The sequence below is a fragment of the Astatotilapia calliptera genome, chromosome 22, assembly GCF_964374335.1.
Source record: "Astatotilapia calliptera chromosome 22, fAstCal68.1, whole genome shotgun sequence".
Classification (NCBI taxonomy): domain Eukaryota; kingdom Metazoa; phylum Chordata; class Actinopteri; order Cichliformes; family Cichlidae; genus Astatotilapia; species Astatotilapia calliptera.
Window position 1 is genome coordinate 20,865,740 of NC_137442.1, and position 25,342 is coordinate 20,891,081.

At 40.8% G+C, this 25,342-nt stretch overlaps 1 protein-coding gene across 4 annotated transcripts in view; it reads right to left on the bottom strand.

Annotated features, from left to right (window-relative positions):
* Positions 1-5,755: 5,755 nt before the first annotated feature.
* The window catches only part of calcr (calcitonin receptor), a 64,068-nt gene continuing 44,481 nt past the window's right edge, over positions 5,756-25,342 (bottom strand). For all 4 annotated transcript variants that reach the window (XM_026155676.2, XM_026155675.2, XM_080295888.1 and 1 more), the window contains 6 exons: positions 20,170-20,323; positions 17,993-18,053; positions 17,756-17,822; positions 17,412-17,630; positions 16,535-16,576; positions 5,756-10,027 (listed from right to left, as the gene is read on the bottom strand). In XM_026155676.2, the coding sequence (XP_026011461.1) occupies positions 9,806-10,027; positions 16,535-16,576; positions 17,412-17,630; positions 17,756-17,822; positions 17,993-18,053; positions 20,170-20,323 (765 nt within the window). In that variant the 3' untranslated portion in view covers positions 5,756-9,805. The remainder of the gene's footprint in view (positions 10,028-16,534; positions 16,577-17,411; positions 17,631-17,755; positions 17,823-17,992; positions 18,054-20,169; positions 20,324-25,342) is intronic.

Genomic DNA, 25,342 nt, shown 5'->3' on the forward strand with positions numbered 1-25,342 from the left:
TCAATAAATCAATACAGCTGTGTCCGATTTTTCTAGCAAACAATAAAGAAACAACTGGTCACTCAGTTTAGATAGAACTGTAGGTCTACAAGTTGTAAATAGAGTTTGGGTGGAACGGAACAAATTTGAACTAGAGATCTGATAATACCGACTAATTTGTCACACATACACACACAGAAAGCAAACTCCAGCACAATATAGTAGAAGAGAGTCCAATAAACTACACAGCAAAGCCATATTATTTGTCAGAATTTAAAAAAAATGGTCCAAAGCCTTCCAGAGGTCTGGTGCAATAACATAAAATCAGCCTCTAAGCATACCCCTAAAAAGGCATGTTTGAGCATCAATAAATGTAAAGAGGCGACTTAAAAATAAAGATTTACCTCCTTACAGTTGACTGGGAGGTGGAAATCGATTAAACTAAATTTACAGAATGAGATAAAATTCACTCATTTGTGTGCACCAGTTACCTATCATTTATTTTTTTTATCAAAGCTAATGTTTTACTGTGTTCATGACCAACCGGTCAAACACCAGAATCTGTTGGTAAAAGTTTGACCTTCAAGTCCTCCAGGCGAGTTTGGTCATTTAATGTGACATTGAGGTTGGTTGGAGGGTTGGTGTTGCTGCTGGGTTGAGAGCAGCACAGTATGAAACCAGAAACAGGAGTGTGAGCTTTGAGAGGTACAGTGGGGCAAAAAAGTATTTAGTCAGCCGCCGATTGTGCAAGTTCCCCCACCTAAAATGATGACAGAGGTCAGTAATTTGCACCAGAGGTACACTTCAACTGTGAGAGACAGAATGTGGAAAAAAAAATCCATGAATCCACATGGTAGGATTTGTAAAGAATTTATTCGTAAATTAGGGTGGAAAATAAGTATTTGGTCACCTCAAACAAGGAAAATCTCTGGCTCTCACAGACCTGTAACGTCTTCTGTAAGAAGCTTTTCTGTCCCCCACTCGTTACCTGTATGAATGGCACCTGTTTGAACTCATCATCTGTATAAAAGACACCTGTCCACAGCCTCAAACAGTCAGACTCCAAACTCCGCCATGGCCAAGACCAAAGAGCTTTCGAAGGACACCAGGAAAAGTATTGTAGACCTGCACCAGACTGGGAAGAGTGAATCTACAATAGGCAAGCAGCTTGGTGTGAAAAAATCAACTGTGGGAGCAATCATCAGAAAATGGAAGACATACAAGACCACTGATAATCTCCCTCGATCTGGGGCTCCACGCAAGATCTCATCCCGTGGGGTCAAAATGATCATGAGAACGGTGAGCAAAGATCCCAGAACCACACGGGGGGACCTGGTGAATGACCTGCAGAGAGCTGGGACCAAAGTAACAAAGGTCACCATCAGTAACACACTACAACGGCAGGGAATCAAATCCCGCAGTGCCAGACGTGTTCCGCTGCTGAAGCCAGTGCATGTCCAGGCCCGTCTGAAGTTTGCCAGAGAGCACATGGATGATACAGCAGAGGATTGGGAGAATGTCATGTGGTCAGATGAAACCAAAGTAGAACTTTTTGGTATAAACTCAACTCGTCGTGTTTGGAGGAAGAAGAATACTGCGTTGCATCCCAAGAACACCATACCTACTGTGAAGCATGGGGGTGGAAACATCATGCTATGGGGCTGTTTTTCTGCCAAGGGGACAGGACGACTGATCCGTGTTAAGGACAGAATGAATGGGGCCATGTATCGAGAGATTTTGAGCCAAAACCTCCTTCCATCAGTGAGAACTTTGAAGATGAAACGAGGCTGGGTCTTCCAACATGACAATGATCCAAAACACACCGCCCGGGCAACAAAGGAGTGGCTCCGTAAGAAGCATTTGAAAGTCCTAGAGTGGCCTAGCCAGTCTCCAGACCTCAACCCCATAGAAAATCTGTGGCGGGAGTTGAAAGTCCGTGTTGCTCGGCGACAGCCCCAAAACATCACTGCTCTCGAGAAGATCTGCATGGAGGAATGGGCCAAAATACCAGCTACTGTGTGTGCAAACCTGGTAAAGACCTATAGTAAACGTTTGACCTCTGTTCTGCCAACAAAGGTTATGTTACAAAGTATTGAGTTGTATTTTTGTTATTGACCAAATACTTATTTTCCACCCTGATTTACGAATAAATTCTTTACAAATCCTACCATGTGGATTCATGGATTTTTTTTTTTCACATTCTGTTTCTCACAGTTGAAGTGTACCTCTGGTGCAAATTACTGACCTCTGTCATCATTTTAAGTGGGGGAACTTGCACAATCGGTGGCTGACTAAATACTTTTTTGCCCCACTGTAGATAAATGAAATGGCCCTCTGAGTCTTTGTGTGTAACCCAGCTGAGCTAGAGTAAAAAAAAAGGCACCATTTCTTGGATATCCTTGTGCCTTCTGCTCAGTTGCTCAGCTGAATTTCTGGCCATGAAAGCAGAAAATACCCCAAACCCTGGGTGAAAGAGTGGTTCAGCATACTCAGTCAGTACACTTGAGCCGGAATGGGTGGACATTAAGAGGTCCAACGCGCGGGCAGGGAAGAAAAGTAAAAATCCTTGACAACAGTGATCGGAGCAGTTTTAGCTACATGACGGTTTTAGGCGACCTTGAAGCAAACTGGAAGCACTTTTCAAAAAGCACGGCTGGAGATTTAGATGTGGACCAGTGTCATTTCATCTTTTAACACAGCTGAGCAAAACGCTCCACATGATCACTTTTATCTACGATTAATGGGCGCACACCACATATTTTGGGATTGGTCCAGTGTACTGTGAGATTGTTGCTGTCAGGGAATGAATGGCTTGAAATAAGCAGCTGCTGACATTTTTCTGAAAGGCTCCACGTTAACCTTTTCTCCAGACGGAAGCGTCTCGCAGCAGTTTGCTGACATTCTTGCACTGTGCGGGTCTAACGAGGGGTTTTAGAGAATTTAGGAGACTTAAAGCTTATTGTGTCTTCATAATCAGTACAGTATGCATACAGTTTCAGACTTGCATTGACTGTTCAGGTAATTATTTAACGACAGTCTGCAGGTGGGTTGCTTGGCAGAAATTTAATTGCGAGTTTCTTTGTGACAAATATTTGAGCAACAAATCTGGCTGCATGTCCAGTTCATAGCTTGTGCTGCAGATGGACTCCCAGTTTTTATGGTCTTGTTTTATGGTGAAGGTAGTCGCTATTCTGCTCTGCAGCCGCCGTGAACTCAGCATAGCAGCATAGGAACAAGCGCTTCACCTTCAGCAGCTTAGAGCGGCTTCCCAGGTCAGAGAGGATCTTCACAGAGGATCTCCAGAGATGGAGATGAAGGACTGCAGTCCCTCATCAGCTGCAGTCTAAAGCCTTGATTGTACTCTGTTGCTGACATGGACACAGACAACTGGAGACAATACAACACAGCAGTCATTCCTGTAATATTTTGCTGAAGTCTTCTTGAAATCCACCTCCCTTGGGTGTGTGAGCAGTATGTGAATTTTAATGCAAATTCTTCTACGACAAGTCAGAAAAAACAAGCAGGTACGCAGACATCCACGCAGATTCTCAGCGTCGTTATTGACTAAATGTATGTCTCACTGACCCGAGCGCGCTCTGGCAGACTCAGGTTTTATCAGATGCAGTCTAAAGCCTTATTATACTCCACTGTGGACATGGAAAGAGACAGCTGGAGACTCCACATCCTGTAATACACAAAAAGAATCACCTGATTTCAAAGGAGTATTTTTTTCAGTAATAGACATAGAAGCTTGCGGTAAATTTGAAAAATATGGTTGACTAGTTTTACATACAAAACTTCCAATCTTCATAATTGTTTGAATGAATGTGTTCCCCTCGTGAAGCACAGCTTATGTCTATTTGATAGTCCAGCTCGCTCCATACTTTTGTGAGCATGTCTGGAGTCACTCCAGCCGCTGCTTTTGTTATGCTATCTACCAGCAACAGGGTGAAACTCACAAATCCCCTCTTTCTAACAGTACATGATTTGATAATTACTGGTGAACGGCTGCAGAATTAAAGTGCTTTGAAATAGGATTATCCTTTTTGATACAGCCTGTAGAGGTCTGCTAGCAATCTGGCACCTGGAGCGCATGCGTAGTATCTAACTGTAATGCAAATTCTCCACAGACGAGTCAGCACAGTCGCAGCGTCTGATGGCCAACTTTCCATCACTCAGGCTTAAGTGGACTCTAGTGGATTTTCGGATACAGAAAGAAAAAAGGCCTAAAAGTAAAATTATACTTCTGTGGTTACTGTGGAACTTCGTAACAAAACCCTAAACCATAACCTACGGCGAAACCAGACATGTTGCTGTCTAGAAATGTAACTGCATGTCACCGCTAACGTTAACAAGTATGAATGTGGCCATGGTGTCAGCCACCGGCGTACGCTGTATCGTAGGTTCTACATAGATTCACCACAGAAGTCTTAATGAAGCTCAAGACTGTAGAGTTAAAATTTGACCACAGATTGAGCGACTCAACCAAGAGGAACCTGAATGATAATGAGCGACGAAGCATCAGTGATCAATCCCAAAAGAAACATGAGATGGAAAGGACCAATAGCTAAACTGTCAAACTATGAGTAAGGGGACTGTCTACAAGTACTTTGGATGAATTTTTAAAAAGTAATAATAGTCTAAGATGAGATATACTTTGGGGGGCCATTAATAATCTGGCAAACCTCCCCAATAAAGTCTTTGCGAAGCACTAAAAGTAGTCTGCTAGCTAATGTTAGCCTGAAGGCTAGGATTATTGCTGTGTTGTGAAAAGCCTTTGCTTCATCTTACCTGTACTCTGAAACTATACAGAAGCTGGTTGTTTAGCAGTCAGCCTTTTAAATATCCTCTCATCAACTTCTGGCTTCTTGTAGATTCTCCTTTAATAGACGTTGTAAAAATGTTGAGTCGCTCTTTGAGTTTGCAAGCGCTTTGGGGTTTTTAAAAGTAGTTCTGTAAACCAATTATATTACTGTATATCCTGGGCCAAACACTGATTCTGACCAATGTCCAAGACTGCATTTCTCCTTAAAATGTTGGGTGAACTGTAGATTATTCATCTCAGAAACTGCTTTGGTCAGATCTCTTTTAGTTACACAGATGATTAGATGTCTCCTGGATACAGCATATCAAGTATCACTGAACTGCTGACTTATGAAGCCTTCACCACTGTGAGCAACATATCGTAATTACTTTAATATGTTATGGAGTGTACGCGGACATTCATCTTGTAGCGGATCCATGTCAGTGGATTTTTTCCTGTTACAGACATCAGATGCTTTTATGTAATTCAGGCAGAACCTTTAAAATAAAACAGGGCTGTAAAGCGCTGCCAGCACTGCCTTGAGGAATCACAAGGCAAGACACCACATGGAGCTAGACTTCCCCTGTTTTCCCTGCACACTCATTAAACAAATTCTCTCAACCCTGAAATGTTGACAGGAGAAAGTGTTGGCGAGTAAGCTGCTAAATCAACACAGAATTTCGCAGAATTGCTGGAAAACAAAGTTTGTTTCAGAAAGGTTTTAAACTCGATAATCTTACCGAATTATTTACGAAAATAACAAAACAAAGCACGCTTTTTAATCATTAAGTCATCAGACTCTGAAAATTGTCCACTTTCCGATTGTTAGCTTTCATCTTTTTCTACCTTTTACATTCACGCCACAGCTTTCTGTTTTTGCTGATTGCTCAAGAAATAGAGAGCGACACCAAATGATATGTCTCTGTTGTTGTGCTAAATGGGTGGAAGATTTAAAAAAAACAACACCAATCGTTGTGGCTTTTACAAAATACATTTTTTATCAGCTCTGAGATGATGCTAGTCCAAGCTGAGAAGGAGAAAGAGACAAACACAAGCCAAAAATAAATGAGAAGGGAGGGGGGTAACAAAAATAATCATCATAGAATTTCACAGTGCAAAAATCTATTATGTACACAGTGTTTGCTTGTATTTACATGGGCATGAACAGACATACAAAATATATAGAATCCAGAATCCACAACACTAATAATATGTCTTACAGTGTGCACAAGATCCAGGAAACATCACCATAATAAAAATGAAGAGGAAGATGTATTTCATACTAAAATAAATAATTTTTCTCTCATACTAAAACATTTGAATCAGTAAAACCTATTCTGCCATCATGATTGTCTCTCTACGGTCCTTCCTAGTTCCTTACAGCCAGCTGGTAACATAAAAGTCACTGAAATATGAAACATATCCCAATGTCTGTTTTATGCAAAGGGGTGGGGGCTGTAAGAGGATTTGACAGGTGAAGCCATGAAAAGGGACTGAATGCATTCAGCTTGTGCAGCGTGCGGTTTATGTACTGTAGAGAAGCTGCGCCATTACAACTAGTAAATAGTGGCATCCCTGATTTGAGTAATTTCATCAAAATGATTTGATTTTCTGAACTGATTCATGAGTGACTCTGTGTGATTCGCTCTCAGTGGTGAGTGCTCAGATGTACTCAGATAAATCTCCTATATAGCTATGAAAATATTTTTTTTAAATAGTCTGCATTCATATGATTTTCCTCTGATTAAAGAAAGCAAATACTTACAGATTAATGAATATCAACAAGCCAATTCTTACAATCATTACAATGTACAAACTTATTCTGCATGGATACCTGTGGAGCATCTCTTATCCATAGTGACAGTGATCTCACAATGTCTATGAAGATTAGATATATTTAGAGCTTTTTCTTATTCTAATCTCTCACAGGTGGTGCCCGACAGTTGACAATGAAAAGGCAAATAAAAATTGAGCACACATTCAACAAATGCACCACGTACACATAAAATGACAGTAAAAATGTTTTCTCATTATATAAATATGTGTGTAGCCAATTTAGTTTTTAAACACCTTTGAATTGATTTTTGTGATTTCAGAATTATTAATAGTGATTCTTTGTTCACAGTTGAAACTAATCTCTAAAATGATCAAAGGCATCATGTATTGAGGTTGGGATTTTAACTTGTCTGCCACCTTAGGCGTGCGACGAACATGATGACAGTGCAGAGTCAAGTGATAAAGGCTCCAGTCACACAGGCCTACAGCCTGGTCAGTGACTCCATGGCAACAAACTTGTGTTTTGGTTGCCTGTAGTTACATGCAACACACTGACTTGCCCACAAACACTCACAACTCTCTGAGCAGCAGTGAAAGTGCAAAGAGTGCGACACAACCTGGCAGCAAAGACCGTTTTCCTTCACAGTAAAAGCCTTCAGAAACATGTTGGGTGGATCGCTAACATTTACTTTGAAGGTCAACCTTCAACATCAAATTTTGATTTCATTTTAGTCACAGTCTTTTGACTAAAACATAATTTAGTTTTAGTCTAGTCGTAGTTAACTAAATGTTATAAGATTATAGTAGACTAAATCTAAGCTGGACTAAAATAAAAAGTCTAAAAGTTTGTTGAGTTGCTCCACACGGTTTACAAAACGTCTGATCTTCCTTGACATGAAATACAAAAAGTGTCCATAAGTCTACGCTTCTCTTCCTCGTCACTATCTAGTCTCCCTCCCGAAGAAAAGAAATGTAATTAGTTTTGATTGGATCTCGTTTCAGATTTTTTTTTTCTATTCTATTTCTATTCGTTGGCAAAATGTCAACATGTTTCAACATAGTTTTTGCCCTCGTACATTAGTTTTTATTTAGTTATCACCTTGTTTTTGTCAGAAAAATAAATATAATTGACTGAGCGGAACATTCTCTGCTCTCCATCCACTTTGTCAAGTCTTATTACATTACTACTAGTTGGTGGTTTAAAAGTGAGTGTTTGTAGACAACACAGTCTGCAAATTTACAGGTGACCACAACAGTTTGATCACCACCACAGCAATCATAAGGTGCTCAGGTGCTCTTTGCATTCGATTTCACCAAGTGACAGCCAATCACTTGCTAAGCACTTGGGGAACACACACTTCACAATCGGTGGTTGTATCACGTCCAATATGGCAGACAACTCTTGAGCAAACCTCTGTTTGAGTAATATTTTTTTAAAAAGGTTCGAGGTCTCCCCCTCCTCCAAGTACTCAGCCTTTAGTTTAAAGTACTAGATAAGTAAATGTGTTTACATGTTAAAAGATGTACATCTTTATTTTGGAGAAATCAGCACGAGCGCCAGCGAGAACAACTCACGCTGACGCACTGCTGAATTTCTGCTTACTAAAAGTGCAAAAGATACCGAGTATCACCAGCTTTATTATATAAGATGTTACTTCTACATGCCTTTTACCAAGAATTTAGCTCAACTTGGAACGCTTTTCCATTTTGACAATGTAAGCAAAGAGAAGTTGCTGCTAAGGAGGCAAAAACAAATCACAGTAATGTGAGCAGCCAGAGGATTTAATAGCCATTGGCTACATGCTCTAGAAATATAAATGTTTTGATCTGGTGGTACTGAAATGTCTCTTATTGGACATGCAGTTTAAAAAATGACCAGATTTGAAGGACCTTGCACAGATAAATGCAAGACACAGCATTTACTAAGGTTTCAACAAACCCTTAACCAAGCCTAATAAAGAAAAGGCAGAGGAGTAATAGGAACGTGTTTAGGACCACTGATGGATGAGTTTAAACATCATGTTTGTGCAAGACCGTGACAAAGACGCGAACATGCATTTAAGACATCGGTAGGTTTAGTGTGCGCATACAGTTTGGATTTGATCTTTAGCGAGCCTTTCTCTTTTCCCAGATAAGAGCAGGTGACAGATTAGAGACATCATGAGCTCACAAAGGATGGCTGAGGATAAATTAGAATCATTGGCAGAGCTGACTGAATCATAACTCAGAACACAGTGGATCAACTCCGGTGGCTCTTCGGCCTCAACAGAACGGTTTTATTTTTAGCTTTGAAGTATTTCGTGTGTGTGCATTTTTGCGTCACAGCCCTGTGAGCTTCAGCATCGGCACAAATACAGCAACTGCATAACAACAAAGCAGTCAGGAATGCAGCATCACGGGACATTTACTGAGCACGTACTAGGGAATCGGCAAGGATAAAACATTGATAGAAAGTGTGGGTGGGGGGAAAACAAAAATCTTTTTAAAACATTTAAAACACTTTTTTTTTTAAATGAAACATGGTGAACATACATTATGTACACAATTCCAGAGGTTGGAGCGGAGAGGGTCTTCTGAAAGTTGACCTCTTTCATGGCACATTTGATCAGGTCGATGAGGTTTGCTGACGTTTGCGTGTGTGTTTGCGTCCGTGTCTTTTGCTTTATGGCACCTGTGCTTAGCTGGACATAGTACGCCCCCCCGCGGTCGTGACCACCAAACAGTACCCTTTGGTATAGGTGAGGTTAGGAATGATTGGTTCGTCTACTTCTCTTTGATAGTCATCATCAACACCATTGCAGTCATTATTCACCTCTACATCATCGCTGTCACCTTCAGCACCGTCAGGAAAAGAAAGAAAACTTTGCTACCCTCACACAGTCACAGTTATTTCCACACTAGTGCAAGCCTCCATCACTGCGAGCGGGCACACGCAGTTTAGCAGCTTTAGGAAGTTGACACATGTCAAAAGCAGCTCTCCTTACGTCACAAGTTCTCAACATCAAAGTTCTGAAAAAGCAGCTGCAACAGCAATGTAAAGTAAAGTGTCAGCCTTGTAGCTAATCCACGTCAATGAGCTTTTTGTTTTCAGGCCTCTATCATCCTCCTGAGCTGAGCAAGCCCCGGAGATTTAATCGCTGAGATATGGCAGGTGAACTGAATTCATTTTCTTCTTTTTGCTGTACGTTTACTTTGTTGCTCGTCCTCGGCTTTTTCCACCGCTACGCATTTTATCCTCGGTGTTACTCAAGCGTACGTGTCTCCCGACTTTAGCGCCACCAGCTCAGAGTCCTCCGTGTGGCGCCCGTTCAAGTGTTCGGTGTTACAGTCGTGATGGTACATGAAGGCGGGTACCTCGGTGATGGAGGTAGCTGTGTAGGACGTGGAGCGCATCGAGCAGTGGTCCTTTCGTCTCTGACCCCACTGGGTTTTATACTGCATCCACTGTCTCTTCACAGCTGCCTGCACCTGGATGTCACACAAGCACATAAAAAAGGTAGTTTAGTGTCTCATATCTACAAATGCAGCCTTAATAATAATATTTTACATCTAATTTAATTATTTGACTTCACTGCTAGCTTTGTTTTTGTGTTTTGAGTCGGAGAAGTTTGTGACAACACTGATCCAACTGACAATGATCTTAACTGATGTGCATGTTATTACTGCAGCATGTGTGGGCCACTCAAATTTCAATCACATTAGCAGATGACAGCTATAAAATGTAAATATCCATTTTTGGGGGGCGGGGGTGGCCAGGTTGTGCATGTGGCCAGATCATCTCACTATAAAAAGAGATAAATACACAAGGTTTATCTTTCTAGTACTGGGCAGGAACCCCATTTGCTTCAGAACTGCCTTAATTTGTCGTGGCATACAGTCAACCTGGGGCTGGGAACATTCCTCTGAGCTTTTTTGATGAGTGAGTGAACTTATTGTCATGTTCAAGATACCAGTTTGTGATTAACTGACATTTGTGACATGGTACATTATCCTTAACAACCATCAGAAGATGGGGTACGCTGCTGACATGGTCAGCAACACTACTCAGAAAGGCGGTGGCATTTAAACAGTGCTCAGCTGGTAGTAAGGGGGCCTAGCAGCCTGAACTATTGATACAAGGCATGATCAATGCATCATTGTTGTTTACACCAAAGTCTGAGCTTACTATCCAAATACTGCAGCAAAAATCGACACTCAGCCAACATGTTTCCAATTTTTTGTCTGTTGTCCAATTTTGGTGATCTTGCACAAATTGTAGCATTGGTTTCTTCTTCCTATCTGACAGGAGCATGGTCTAGCTAAGACATCTTGCATGTTCTACTTTGGTCATTGAAGCACATCTACCTCAAGTATCAGCATTTTGTGCTTTCAGAGATGCTCTTATGCATACCTTGGTTGTAACTCTGACCAGTCTCCTCTAATCTGACATCAACAAGGCATGTGTTCGCCGGGTATTTCCTCATTTCAGGCCCATTCTCTATAAACCTAGAGATGGTTTGTAGGAAACTCCTAGTAGACAAGCAATGATGATGCAGTGACAATGATGCCACATTAAAAGTCACTTAAATTACGTTTTTCCCCATTCTGATGCTCAATTTAAAATTTGGGAGGTTGTCTAGACCGTGTCTAAATACTGATTAGATATATGCAGCAACAAGCAGCTGAACAGGTGTACATAATGAAGTGATCTATAACCATGTTATAAATAAACTTACTTCCACACATTTCACCTACTAAATCTAACAACAGTCAAATGGCATCTTTCCACCGATGCCATTCAAAGGTATGAAAACATGACCATGATTATCCCAAAGGGTACATACAATTTTCTCTTTCTGGCATCCTGACTAAAAAACAAAGTGCACAACTTCTTTCTCTTCAGGCTTTGCACCAATTAAATGATCAGAATATGACTGTAGTGATTATATAAGCAACAAATCTTCCAGCACTTTTTGAATAAGCATGTTGACAACCATTGTTATCTTGCTGCAACCATTTGACGCATTAAACACATTAATTTACTGTGAACCAAATCCATTTGTGTCATCACAAAATCCATTACTACCCTCGTGACTTATAGCACGTAACCCTTCATAATCCTTCTATTTAAGCCTTAATGCGATCATTAGTCACAGCGTTACATGCAGAAACTTCAATCAATCTCGCCCCAGTCCAAAATTCAGCAGTGCTTTTCCCTGTCAGCTTGCTTGAGAATCGTGTGTCTGATATGTCTTAGAAACTATGAGGTCATTGAAATAACAAGGAAATATGGAACTATTTTTTTGTCAATAGAGTCTTCCTGCGTGTTCCTTTACAATAACAATCACAAATAATTCAAACTTTTCAGGCAGCAGCCCTGCAGACTGGCCACTGGCGCTGCATCTGAACAAACAACAGCAACTCTTTGTCATGGTGCTGGGTCGTTGACCCAGCGTTTTGTGTTTTCTGATTATTTTCCTCTGTTCTAGTTATTCTGTGTCCTCCCCCCTTGTGTCCGGTTCGGGTTCTAGATTTCCTGTTTTGTTCTGAAGGTCTCTGTCTGTTGTCATTGTGTTCAGCTTGTCTCCTCCGGTCATCATGTGTATTGGGTTCAGCTGTTCTTCCCTCCTGTGTGTGTGATTACCCGATTACCTTGTGTGTGTATATTTAGTGGGTGTCGGTCTGTGTTCGTTGTCGGCTCGTCTGCGTTCTATGGTGTTTCGTTCCTGTCTCTGCGTCTCTCTGCCCCGCACCCCTTTTGTATGCTCTCAGGTTTGTCATTTAGTTCTCCCAGTTTAGGTTTCTTCAGTTGTTTTGTCATGCCTCACTGCCTGTTTTTGCCACTCCACCACTTGTAAATAAACGTCACTCGAATCATCAGTCACTGCCGCATTTTGGGTCCTCCTTTTCCTCCAACACCACACGGCTCACCCCGCCAGCCGTGACACTCTTCGTGGAAACCAATATTAGCGTCACACTACATGAATGCTAAGTTGTCTACAGCATATGGTAGAAATCTTTCTTCTTCCCAAAACACAAACTACTAACGGTGCAAAGGTAATCATTTTATTCAGTCATGTCTTAATACCACTGTAATTACTGTGGGTACATTAACACAGAATGATCTAATGATATAAATTATGGCACTAATTGTCATTCTGAGACAAATGAGCATCTGAGTCTTACAGCTTCATGCTGAACGTCGTGCTTGGTGTCACAAATACAGTTTGAAAGCTGTTTGTCTCACTGACCTAACCTCACAATGGGGCTATTGAACAAACAAGGCAGGTCTTTGTAGTTTGGCCTTGAAATAAAAAAAAAGAAAGAATTGAACTCAGCCCAGGAAACCCGTGTCCTGATTAAGAGAGCATGAATTGGCCATTATGCCGGTGAAGCAAACAAACCACTGCATTCCCTTGTGACAGTTCGTGTGTTCACCCTTTACACGTATGCCCTATGCATTGATTGTGTTTGACAAATTGTTTGCATCCTTTACGGTGATGAGACTGCTTTCTGTCTGCTCATGTACGAGTTAATAAGTGACATATTTTCCAAGCTGGATGCATAAAACAGAGCTTGACAGTGGGTTGCTAGGTCCTCCTTGCCAAACACCTCATGCTAAGTGCTCTAACACTTAGCGTGGACATTGTGCTGTGGAATGCGTGCGGTTGGCGTAGGGCTGCGTGAGTCACAAAAACACCACGATGAGCTTTTGTTTTAATGCTTCCAGTGTTTTGAGGGGCCACAATTCTGTGAAACTTTAAGATTCTTACCTAGTTTGTGTGATATGTGTGAGTTAGGATGATGTTAGCAGATGTATCAGCAAAATAAAATCTGATGCTGGAGTCATTTCCTTTATGCTAGCTGTCGTCAGTTCTGACACCCAGAAGTGTCGGTACTGGAGGGGGGGAATCAAGCCTGGTCTATTTTTATGTTTGCAGAGGCGCGATCCCTGGCTCTATGCCTGGTGTAGCCAGTTTCACTGATTATTGTGAAGGCTTATACCGCAGCCACTCTGCAAACACATTATTCCACTTCCTGACCTCCAAAACTTCCATGTTGCTTTCACTGTATGTTTTGGCTCATTGTTCACGTGTGAGGTGCTTCTGTTGAAACACAAACCAATAAATTGGATTTGATTTAACCTGAGCAGAAATTAAAATGTTACACTCCAGAATTCTGCTTCTGTCTTTTCTCAACTCACAAAAAATGAAAACACTAGTGAGTGAACATGTTCACAGCACGTGTTTGCCTTGTCACAGTACAGAAAGCACAGGTGGACTTCAAGATGTCTCATGTCCATTAGGTGCCGCAGTAAGCCTTAAGAATGGAACGCCACAGACAAAAGCAGGGAATTCCCAAAGTGGGATGTATTTTTCCTACTGTGACAAATCAAAACATATACAATGAAAAAGCATACAAGCTGATGCCATCACATTTCCCCCACATTGTTTTACAGGTGATGGTATACTGTATGCTTTGGATCATTTGCCGATCCAAGCATTTTCCATGCATTTCTTTCTTCCCATCCTCCTGCCAGATTTAAGTGTTATTCTCATCTCTCCAAAGAATGCTTTTTTAAAATTGCTCTGGTTTCTAAAAGTGTTTTGGCAAAGTCTAATCAGGCTGCTCTATTCCTGGAAAGTTGCCTGACTCCTGGAAAATGTTGGGAAATTAATTTTTTTCTTTATCATGGAAAGGATCCTACGATCATCCACCACTGTCTTCCAGAGATTTTTGTTGTTGCTAACAAAACCATCAAGCACTCCTTGCTTGGCCAACAGCAACAACTTCCAAATATAAGAAGTGTACATATAACAGATCCACAGTGGGGGTTTTTTTGCCTTCTCAGGGTTGTTGCTTGTTATACAAACTCAAGCAACTCTGGAAAAGCACCTTTCTCTGGGACACCAAAGCCTCTTGTAGCTAAAGTCATCATTGTAAAAATCAGATTTTGTTGGAGATGAAAACAATTATTTTAAGAAATATCAAGATCCTAAATTCCCATAGTATTTTCCATTTATCCTTATCAGGGTCGCGGGGGAGTGCTGGAGCCTATCCCAGCTACCATAGGGCGAGAGTCAGGGAATACCCTGAACAGTTTGGCAGTCAACCGTTCGCTCTCACATTCAGACCTATGGGTAAATTATATTCAACAATTAACCTGACCCCACTAATTGGATGTCTGTGTACTGTGGGTGGAGTATTTTTTTCATTGTGAAATGGAGAAGAAGAAGAATTGTACAGTAAAATTCTTAGTGCTTCTGCACACAGACATCATTTGCTTTGCATTCTGAAGGACTGCATGAGGGCAGAGCCTGCACAGCAAATGGTTGCTCTTAATGACATCCCTCGCAGTATGGGACCGTACAGTAGGTTCTGGCTAGAAATAGGACCCTGGCCAAAACTATTTTCATGGTGTGAAGTGATAAGCACAGGAGACCAATCCATACAAATTTATTTCACTTGGCTTTAATGTTTTCCATAGTTTGTGCATCTCTGCAGTATTTTCCACTATTGCAACAAAACACCTCATAAAAAAGCATCAATATTTGTTTGGGGAACACAATTTACAGCATAAATATTTCTTAATTAAACGCCTTAATTAAATATTACAGATAATAGCAATTAAATAGTTGTTTAATTGCTTGATGTCTACGCGCCATTTACACACTGGTGTGGACTAGCAAAATGCCTGAAATGTGTCCTCTAATGTTACAACCCTTGTGGAGACTTGAGCTTGAAAGCATCTTTCACACATTGAGTCTGGAGAGCTGTGAGGTCTTCACAGAATTATTAACCTGAGGTCTGCGTTTAATGCAACTCCAGCTCATCGGTTTGGTGAAGCATTTGAATCAAGTTAAGGATGCTGCTGTCAGACAGCTGCAGACAGGCTTAGAAAGGCTGACAGGAGAACGAAGAAAGAAGAGTCAATATTCAGCTGAGCTTGGAAACCACACAGTCATTTATAAAGTGTGTCTTACTCCTCGCCTGACATGACCCTTCTGCTTTTACTATTGTAGCACCAGACTGGTCTCAGAAGAGGAAAAAGCGGAGGAATGTTTTATAACCTGCTACATTTGGAATTTGGAGAGATCTCTGCGAAGCTACAGCTATTTTACCCACGTACTCAAGGCCAAAACCAAAACTATGAGTCTGTGTTTGGTATTCATGGGTCACTTCTCGATACAGATGGAAGAGATCTGACCTGAAAACAAATTTTGAAAATGTTTTACCTGATGCAGTCTGATGTGTCATGCATAATGTCATAAGGGATGAGCGGTTTTATTACACAATCACTGAAAAGCTCCCAGAGTAACATGTGCAGGTTGACCTTTCCAAAAGGCCAATTGCTCAATCAAAACTACGCTATTATGATGTCAAACATGGCACAGGGGTACAATATTTTTTAAAGGAACTCTCAGATATTTGGGGGATTATTCACTTTCTTGCCAGAAGTAAACCGCTATGATTGATACCACGCTTAAATAAAAATATGATACTCATAATCAGGCATGTTAGCTTAGCTACACGTAGCGACTAAAGACTAAGACAAGCTTCGTCCTGGGGCTAATTTCCCTTTGTTTCCGCTAAAGCTAATTTATTAATTACTTACTGATTAAAGTGAACCAATTGTGTCAGACACACAGCGGGTTGCGAGCACAGCAGTCCCACCACCTTTTCAAAACTTGTTTTTGGAAGGGCTAGCATATAAGAAGAAAACTGGCTCAGAGAGAGAGGGAAGAAAGGAGCTAACGCAGCTTGTTTCAGATACTGGGAAACCCAGAGAGCAGTAAAATAGGCGAGTATAAAATAAATAAAAATGATTTTGAACTGTAAATCTTGCAACACTACTCTAGTAGGATCCAAAAATAGAAATATGGAATTGGAAATGAGCATCGTAAGCTCCCCTTACTGCCTTCTTACACCTAGCAACAAATGACACGCGAGCAGCGCTAATGTTAGCTAATGAGCTAACTAAATGACAGCCCTTACCTCCCCATTGAAGAAGCAGAATATGGTTGACACCAGCAAACCCTGAAACAAAGATGGAAAAAGGAGATAATCATTTCTTTTCTAGTAAATTCAGTTTGCTTCTTTACATCTAAAAAAAAATCACAACAGAAGTAGTCTCAGACAGTGCAGCCATCTGCTGAACCGTTGGAGGAAGGAATTGCTTAGACACATGATTTATTTATTTATTTATTTTTTACAGGGTGTGACTTTATAGAAGTGAGACGGGAAAGCAACTTTTAAAGAGAGAATACAAAGAAATATTGGGGCAACAACAGAATTATCTAATGGGCCATAAATATTTCATGGATTGTTTAACTCTTTCCCCTGTGAATGCCTACCAGGGTCAACCCTCATTTCTTTTTCCTGAACTGAGCAGCTTCTGTCGTATTTCACGCCCACCTCCTTCAAATGTCGTCTTTATGGGGGAAGGAGTAAATTAAGAATCTTCTAAAACATAAAACAAAGCTATGGTTGAACCCAAATGTTTTTTTAAGGGAGTCACATGAATAGATAATAACAACCACAGGGCAGAGAACGATGTTTTTAAGGGCGTAAAAGTTCAGTCATGCAAAATTAAAAATCAGCATCGTGAGCCTGGGGAGCCCAAGGGTACGGACAAATCTAGGTTGTACACTGTCTCAGTTTTGCACTAAGGTTTCCGTATAAAGTAAAGCTCATGCTAAGCATATTTATTGCAATAATTTAATTGCTTTTTTCCAAGGTCATTATGATTTAAGCCCGAGGTGCAAAACGGCTGAATCCCCAGGGCAGTGAAGCTGCACTAGCCTCCTTTTTCAAGTCGTTGTTAGATTACTCTGAACTGAGCTCCTGTGTGTTTGCTGCAGCTCGTGCCTACCTGGTAATGCATGAGTATGTGCATTATGTACTCGTAGACTTCACCAGCCAGCCGGTTCTCCGGCCTCCAGGGAATGATGACAAACTGTATTCCCAGCAGGGGAACCAGGATCAGGGTGGCTCTCACTGCCTTCATGTACATGTTGGACTCTGCCCGGTGCGTATCTCGCAACTTGGTAACCAAAACTCTGATAATATTTAGCAGGAAAAAGAGATTGACCTACAGAAAAAGAAAAAACAAATCATGAATTAAACTCTAAATGAATACAAAAATATAAAGACTCATCATGTAAAATTAGTTTTTCGTGCTTTTTCTGTGCGGAAACAGTGGATTAGCAGACTTACAAGAAGTGCTGCCACTATAGGGCCGTGGATGGCGTAGAGCAGATGGGTCTCCACACTCATCCAACAGCTACAGAAGGAAAAACATATCAGTCAGTGCTGTCAGCCTCCCAAAATACACATGCGTGCACACACATATGAAAACACGCGCGCCTGCACGCTCTCACTCTACCGCACACAGCCCAGCGCAAATGTAAACATCTTCTGTTTATTTGCCGAGGTTTCTGGAACATTACTCACTTGTCGTCAAAATACTTTTTCCTTGCCACGGCGTGGATGGATACAGGCACTAGAGGAAAACCTTGGAGAGGAAAAGATAGGAGCCATATGAGGTCTTGAGTGAGTTTTGTGAAATTGCATTTGTCATTAACACAACTGTGAAAGCGTGGTTTAGCTTTGTTTGTTGGTCTAATGAAACTTTCCTTGGAAAGCTGGGTCCTCCTTATTTCTGCAAACTCTCCTGCGACAGCTTTATTGTTGCACCGCTAACAACAAAGACAACACTACCACACGGTTAATTTTCTGTTACTTTTCCCTCTAATTTGACATTGTGTAGGTAAACACCCACTAGACACTGGGCACAGATTTTTCATCTTTTCCTCTGGATATAAACACAAAACTCCATGTAGGGTCCATTTTCAATGAGGCCCTGCAGTGTGCTGGCCACAGATGGATCTGACAAGCTGGCCTCCCTCCATCCATCCACACACACACACACACACACACACACACACACACACACACACACACACACACACACACACACACACACACACACACACACACAGCAAAGACTCTACTCGAGGTTATCCCAAGATTTTTAATGATGATCATCCATCCAGTTCCATTGCCTGCTTTTTTTTTTTCTCTTTTTTTTTTGACAGACTGTGTTATTCCTGTTTGGAGCAGTGTGGAAAACAAGACAGGAGCAGCACCAAGCGACAGGAGGGCCAATAAAGCTGTCAGCATGTCCACAATGAAATACCTTTATCCAAGACCATGATTTCTTGCTTTCACATTCAGATATTACAATGCAAACTCTGCCCTCTGATCAAACAGACGACTGCTCGCGAGCATATTTGCTCTGCGCTTGCTCAGATCTACGATATACTGCTGCTTGCACAGATTTCCTGTGATCCAGTCTAATCCACCTTCTTGCATGAAAGGTGCTTGTTTGTTTATCAAACTTCTGGGTCCCAGTCACTACCTCTGCTCACTTTGTAAATTTAATAAAGTGACAGCCAGCTTAAGGGAAAAATAAATCAGCCAGCCTGCGAGTCAGTTCATTGTTTTATTCATTTGTCACTAGCAGTCTTGCTCATCTAATGAAAAGCTTGATTTAGTACATACAATAAGCCTACTATAGTGTGTTCTTCTAAATCAGCGGTCCCCAGCCTTTTTTGCGCTATGCACCGGTTTAATGTCAGACAATATTTTCACGGATGTGTCGCGGATAAATACAACAAAATAAAATGATACGACCAAGACAAAAACTGTGGTATTTTGTAAATATAATAATAAACGCAAATTCAGTGTGTAATTGTATAACTTTGTTAACAGCGTCCTCCTGAAATGCGCCAACAACATTGAGAGTAACATCCTCCTCTTTGCCCCTTAACGCTTAACGTGTAAATATTTATTTCAAAATAAGACAGACAACTACAAACACCAAGTTGACGATAAAAACCCTGAAACCATAAATTTCACACCCAAGCCCCAACTCTTGCGGCCCAGAACCAGTCCATGACCCGGCGGTTGGGGACCGCTCTTCTAAAACATATGGTGCATGCATGTATATAAAATCGTGACTGTACAAAAGGAAGGCACAAATTTCTAAGTCAGAAAATATCTGAAAATATCTGTTCCTAAAGGACTCTCACAGAATTAAAGCACATGTACTCATAAATGGGGGAAAGTACAATGTCATTGGTCAACACCATATCTAAGACTTGAAAGGACAGTAGATGTAAGTAGGAAATGTGAGAACAAAGAGCTGGGGAACGGCATACGGCGAACTGTCTCCTTTTTGGAATCCCCACCACCACCACCGCAGGGTTATCAGCTCATACATAAAGATGCATGAGCAGGACTGGAGGTCCAAGAGCAAGTGAACAAAAGAAACTCGGGTGCAAGGATGGAAATGTTTGCAAGCATTTGAGTTCAGAAGACTATTAAACTGAGTGCAGACGTTTAAGGGAGAGCATTGTCTGAACAGGAAACGTACAAATGATGCTCTTAAACTGAATGACCGCACGCTTGATATTAAAATAACCTCAGTCACAAGAAAATTGTTAGATTCTACCCAATCTTGTTGAACTGCTTCTCTGGGATTTTTCAAGCTGCAAGAATACGTTTTTACAGACACACTACAGCAAAGAAACAAAACAACAAAACGGGACGTGGTAAAAATGACTCACCCCAGCCCAGGAGGTAGTACCAGTGCAGGTGCTGCTCCTCTGCAAACACCGCCACCACGATGAGCGTGTGCAGGTAGATGCCTTCACAGAGCATCCAGAAGTAATTACAGCCCAACATGTACATGTGAAAGAACTGCAACACCTTACAGCCAACCTGCAGGGAGAACAAAATCAATCATATCAACCTTTTTTCTGCTTTGCAGTCTTTTTTTTTGAATAAGATGATCCAGTTGAAACAGTCGTGACATCATCTCAGCAGGAGACATAAAAAAGATTTAATGGGATGTTTCAGCACTCGTGGCACAAAATCATTAGCCAGTATTATTCTTTTTCATACTGAGAGGATGTTTATTCATTTACCCCCGTCGGTGGTGGGTTAAGTTGGGAATCATGATTTCTCTTTGTATTTGGAGCCCTCTTTGATTGTGTTCGTCTCACAAAGCAGTGGGATCAAAGCCCCGCTCCACATTAGTGTTTTATAAAGAGCTGTGCAATTTTCTATTTATGCATCCACCATAAAGCGACATCATGTCTCGTTATTTTTTCAGTTCCTTTTATTGAGAATTGAGACGTTATGATAAGAGATGATGACTTGATGACACATTCTTGGTATGTCCGTTTAAAAAAAGAAACAAAACAGTTGATTAATGCCATAATTATCAAGAGTATCTGGTGCAGTGCCATCAGTTATAATTCCTCTAATTAATGCCAGACAGGCACCAATAAACCTGCCTGTGTTCAGAATCTACTAAAAAAAGAAAAGAAAAAAATCTCACAAACTTTTCTCCTAAAATAAGTTAACTTCCACAACATTTGTCATTACCGAATCTCAGGAGATTCGTTAAGGAAGCATGTTTTTGGATGGGAATCTCTGCCAGTCACATCAGCTTTCATGGCTTTTCCCCACTCATCCAAACACAGATTGCTTCCACTTCCCTTGCGCCCAAGTTTGGATTATGTGGTTCTAGCAAAAGCCAAAATGGCACCAATTGTGCATTCATCCAGAGGGTAATGGGTAATTTCACAAATTGCAACTACCAATGCAATATATTAGTGCTTCTCTACAGTCTAAGATACTATTTATAAAAACTATTGAGCATCTACCTATTTTCTTCCACTTATCCTATTCTGTGGTGTTTGGGGGAGAGAGTGGGGGTCCTTTATGAGTTTATGGGTTCAGTCACTCATTTCATATGGCATAAAAATTTCTTTTTTCTTCACATTCATGCTTCTTAAAGCAGGATTATCAGCGGTATGCTCCCTGACTAACAACTTGTGACTGACAAGTCATTAGCCAATGAGTGAACAGTTTTACGGTCAGACCCACCGCTCCTCGTCACATCTATTTTTTTTTAAACCAAGATGTAAAAATGTATTTATACAGTTTTAACAACAAGAAACTAGTCACAAAGTGCTTTACAGAGACACCAAAAACAAGCTCCAAATGAAGACACAAGAACCAACAAAAACAGATGAGTTTTAAACTGTTTTTTTAAAGGATGCCACAAAGTCAAGGGTGCGAAGAGAGGGTGGTGAGCTGTTCCACAGTTTTGGTGTGGTAACGTTGGGAATGCACAGTCTCCCCACTTGTTTCCAGACAAATACGTGGAATCACAAGAAGACCTCCATCTGCAGGCCTAAGGATCCAGCTTGGAGAATTGGGGTGAAGCACACTGATGATAATTGAGGGCTTCACCTCATAAAGAACCAAGATTTTAAACTGATACCTAAACCTAACTGGAAAGGAAAATAGCATTTTCTCACAAAGCCCCTTGAACATGGAATAATTAACAGACTGACCCAAGTTTAAACAGGCCTCTATCTGTCGGTGAATTTAAAAACATGATAATGAATGCAGTGAAGGAGACCTGTGGATGTGTCTTATAAAAATCCAGTTAAAGTTTTAATTTTAATGTGTATTGTTTGTGTCTTTTGTAAAAGAGACTGTGATCTCAGTGAGACGTTATGGTATAATAAAGGTAATAATAATAAGAATAATAAGTAATGAGAGTGAGTTAAAAACTTTTTGTCTTTTTTACATCTTGGAGCGGATTAATATTTCCTTTAGACAACAAGAAAATAGAGAATTACAATAGTAATAAAGCTGACAAAAGCAAAAACACTAATCTCGAGGCTTAAAGCAGGAAACCACCGTATCTATTAGGGGTGCAACGATACTCGTATCGATATTGAACCGTTCGATACAGTGCTTTCGGTTCGGTACGCATATGTATCGAACAATACAACATTTTTAATTTATTTTATCAACTTTTCTTCTGACGATGCTGTCTGTGTTGAACGCTCAGTGGATCTGCGCTCGACAGTGCAGCCTAGTCGGAGTAGTCGAACGCAGATTCACTGAGCGCAGGGCAAGCTAGCGAGACAGAAGTTAAGCTCTTGTTGCAAAATGGTAAATTGAACCTCCCCCACCCTCATTCAGATCTGGCGTTTGGAACTATTTTGGTTTTCATGTGACGTATGACCCTGAAGGTAAGTGCGTCGGATGTATGTCGGATGTATGTCGGATGTGCCACGCAATGCTCAATTACATTGGTAGGAACTAGTGTGTTAGCGCAGTTAGCTCGTTAACGTGTTGGCCGTCCAGCCCCACACACGGGGCGATCCGCGGTAGCTCGTTAACGGAGATTTGCCGTGTTATGGCGTTAACATAATTTCAATGAGATTAACGCCGACAGCACTAGTGGGAACACAACGAATATGACTGCACATTTACTCTGACATCATCCTAGTGCAAAGACAAGTGGAAGCAGACAAAAACAACAAGCACGCATGCTACAAACTTTACCCGAGTCATTTAGACAGCCGTTAGCACATGATTCTCCTTATGGGGACCTGATATGTTTAATATGCTGCTGAGAATATAGCCCAGAAGAAGCGTATAGTATAGCTTTTATTTTGGAAAGAGACATTTCTCTGTAATAAACTCTCTTTTCCAAAGATGAGTGATTCCTCAATCAGATTCATTTTTTTATTACTTTGTTGTTTCAGCAACATTAAATTTAAAAACTGTACTTTTGAATTAAAATATATATTTATAATTTTAATAAATGACAAATTAAAAAGACATGAACATTTTTTTGTATCGAAAAAGTATCGAACCGATACCGAACCGTGAATTTTGTGTATCGTTGCACCCCTAGTATCTATGTCCACCTCTTATGCTGTCCATGACTTGAATATGTATGTGCGATCTCTAACTGCAAACAAACAGGGATGAAGACAGATGTTTAATAAAAAGTTGTTTTTCACTGTGTAATAATTACAGTTGCAGATTGTTTCAAATTAATCAGCCAGACGATTGCTCTGCTCTTCAGGCCACTTGCTGAAGCGTTTCTTGAGCTGTTGCTCATTACCGCTATCACACTCACCTCTGTAAATTATATAAAAAGGTTGGTTGGTTATCACTGGCATCAGCAAAGCTGTGTTTTCATTATGCTCTCATATCCTGAAATCCCTGAAAGATTTGTATGGAAAAACCTAGACAGATGAATTCCTTCCTAGGAATATATATTTATTTTAATATTCACATTGGGGTTTCTGGTTTGTAGTCCTGTGGTGAAAGAGCATGTGTGCAGCCGCAGTATAATTCAGAGATGCTGGCATTGCTATTAACTGCTCTCTGAGGTCCTCTTAGCTCAAAACACACAACAGTTGTTCACTTTGAAACTCTTCGCCATATTTTTTCTCCCTTCCTTTCATACGTTTCCCTTTCCACTTCACTATAACAGACAGCCGCTGCTGTCAGTATCTGCGAGTTAAGGGCGCATAGTTTTCACTAATTCAGGTCTGCAGTTAACCAAGGTTTGTCTTAAGTTACTAACAATGTTCTGGTTAACAAATCAAGCTGCTATAGATCATGTACGTGTTTGTCATGTTTTCAGCCTCCTCCTTGGTTTGACATAAGCTTTGGGGATTCACTCCCACATAATGCTGGCAGGCCAAACCAGACTCTATTACTACTCCAGAGAGACAACAAAGAGCTTGTTTTCTCCTAGAGTGCAAATCTCTACTGCAATCCACCATTCCTAAATCACCAGCACTGAAAACATGCTCATAAGTTTCACTCTGGCATCAGTAAATTTCAGAAATGTTTCCTCACAGACGCGCACGGGTCCCAACCAGAGGCGCTTGTGCGCTCTCTGTCTGCTCCCGCCTCGAGAACCAAGGCCACGGTAACTAATTTTATTTTGACATGCTGCAGCAAGTTAGCACAACTTGACCGTACTACATCAGAAAGTAACAGATTCAACACAAACCTTTTGACAAATGATGACAAGGGGGAGATTTGAATAGGGGGCCACCGCACAAATACACGTTTCCTCACGTTGATTATGACGGCTGTCATTTCTGTCTGCATCTTGGATACGTTCAGCTCAGCCTGAGCCAGACAGATTCATTGAACGGGGGGAAAGCAGGACTTAGAAACAAACTAAAACCCAGCTGAAGCCTCTGCTGCGTCCTTGATGTTTCCAGTGCTTTGTCAGGCAAGCGATACTCCAGCTGAAAGCAGGATATGGCTGATGCGATTGTGCGCAATGCGAGCCAAACTCTACAGTCCTATCTGCTGGGTTTTTTGCTGTATGGCACTTTGATCATCTAAAGTTCTTTTTTAAAATTATTTAGGACCGTTTTAAAAATATTACAGATTGCAAGGAGGGTGTTTATTTTTACAATCTTTTGTACGTTTTTTAAACAACATGTTGTCAGTATTTATTGACTTGGAGGGACTGAATACGTTTGATTTTATGTGGCAGTAAAACAAAAAATATGATCCTTTTCTGGAGTTACTGAATCTCTGCAATAACAGCTTTTAAGAAGCAGCAAGCAGCAGCTTAACAAGCGTTTGTTATTTTGATTTCCACAAGTAACATACAAATTTATGCTCAGTCTTGATATCAAGGCATTCCCACAAGACAGATTTATTACCTCTACCTAAGCTGACCTCAGAATTTCAAACAATTCAAAAAAGGCAAAAAGTTAAATGGAATAAAAAGAGAATCTAAGGCACTTGGAAAGAAAAGCAACTAGATTTCTTCTTGAAGACATTTCAGCTCTCATCTGAGAAGCTTCTGAAGAAGTGAAACGTCTTCAAGAAACTTAAAGAAGTCCAGTCACTTTTTTTCCCAAGCTATTTTGGATTCCTACGACCTGG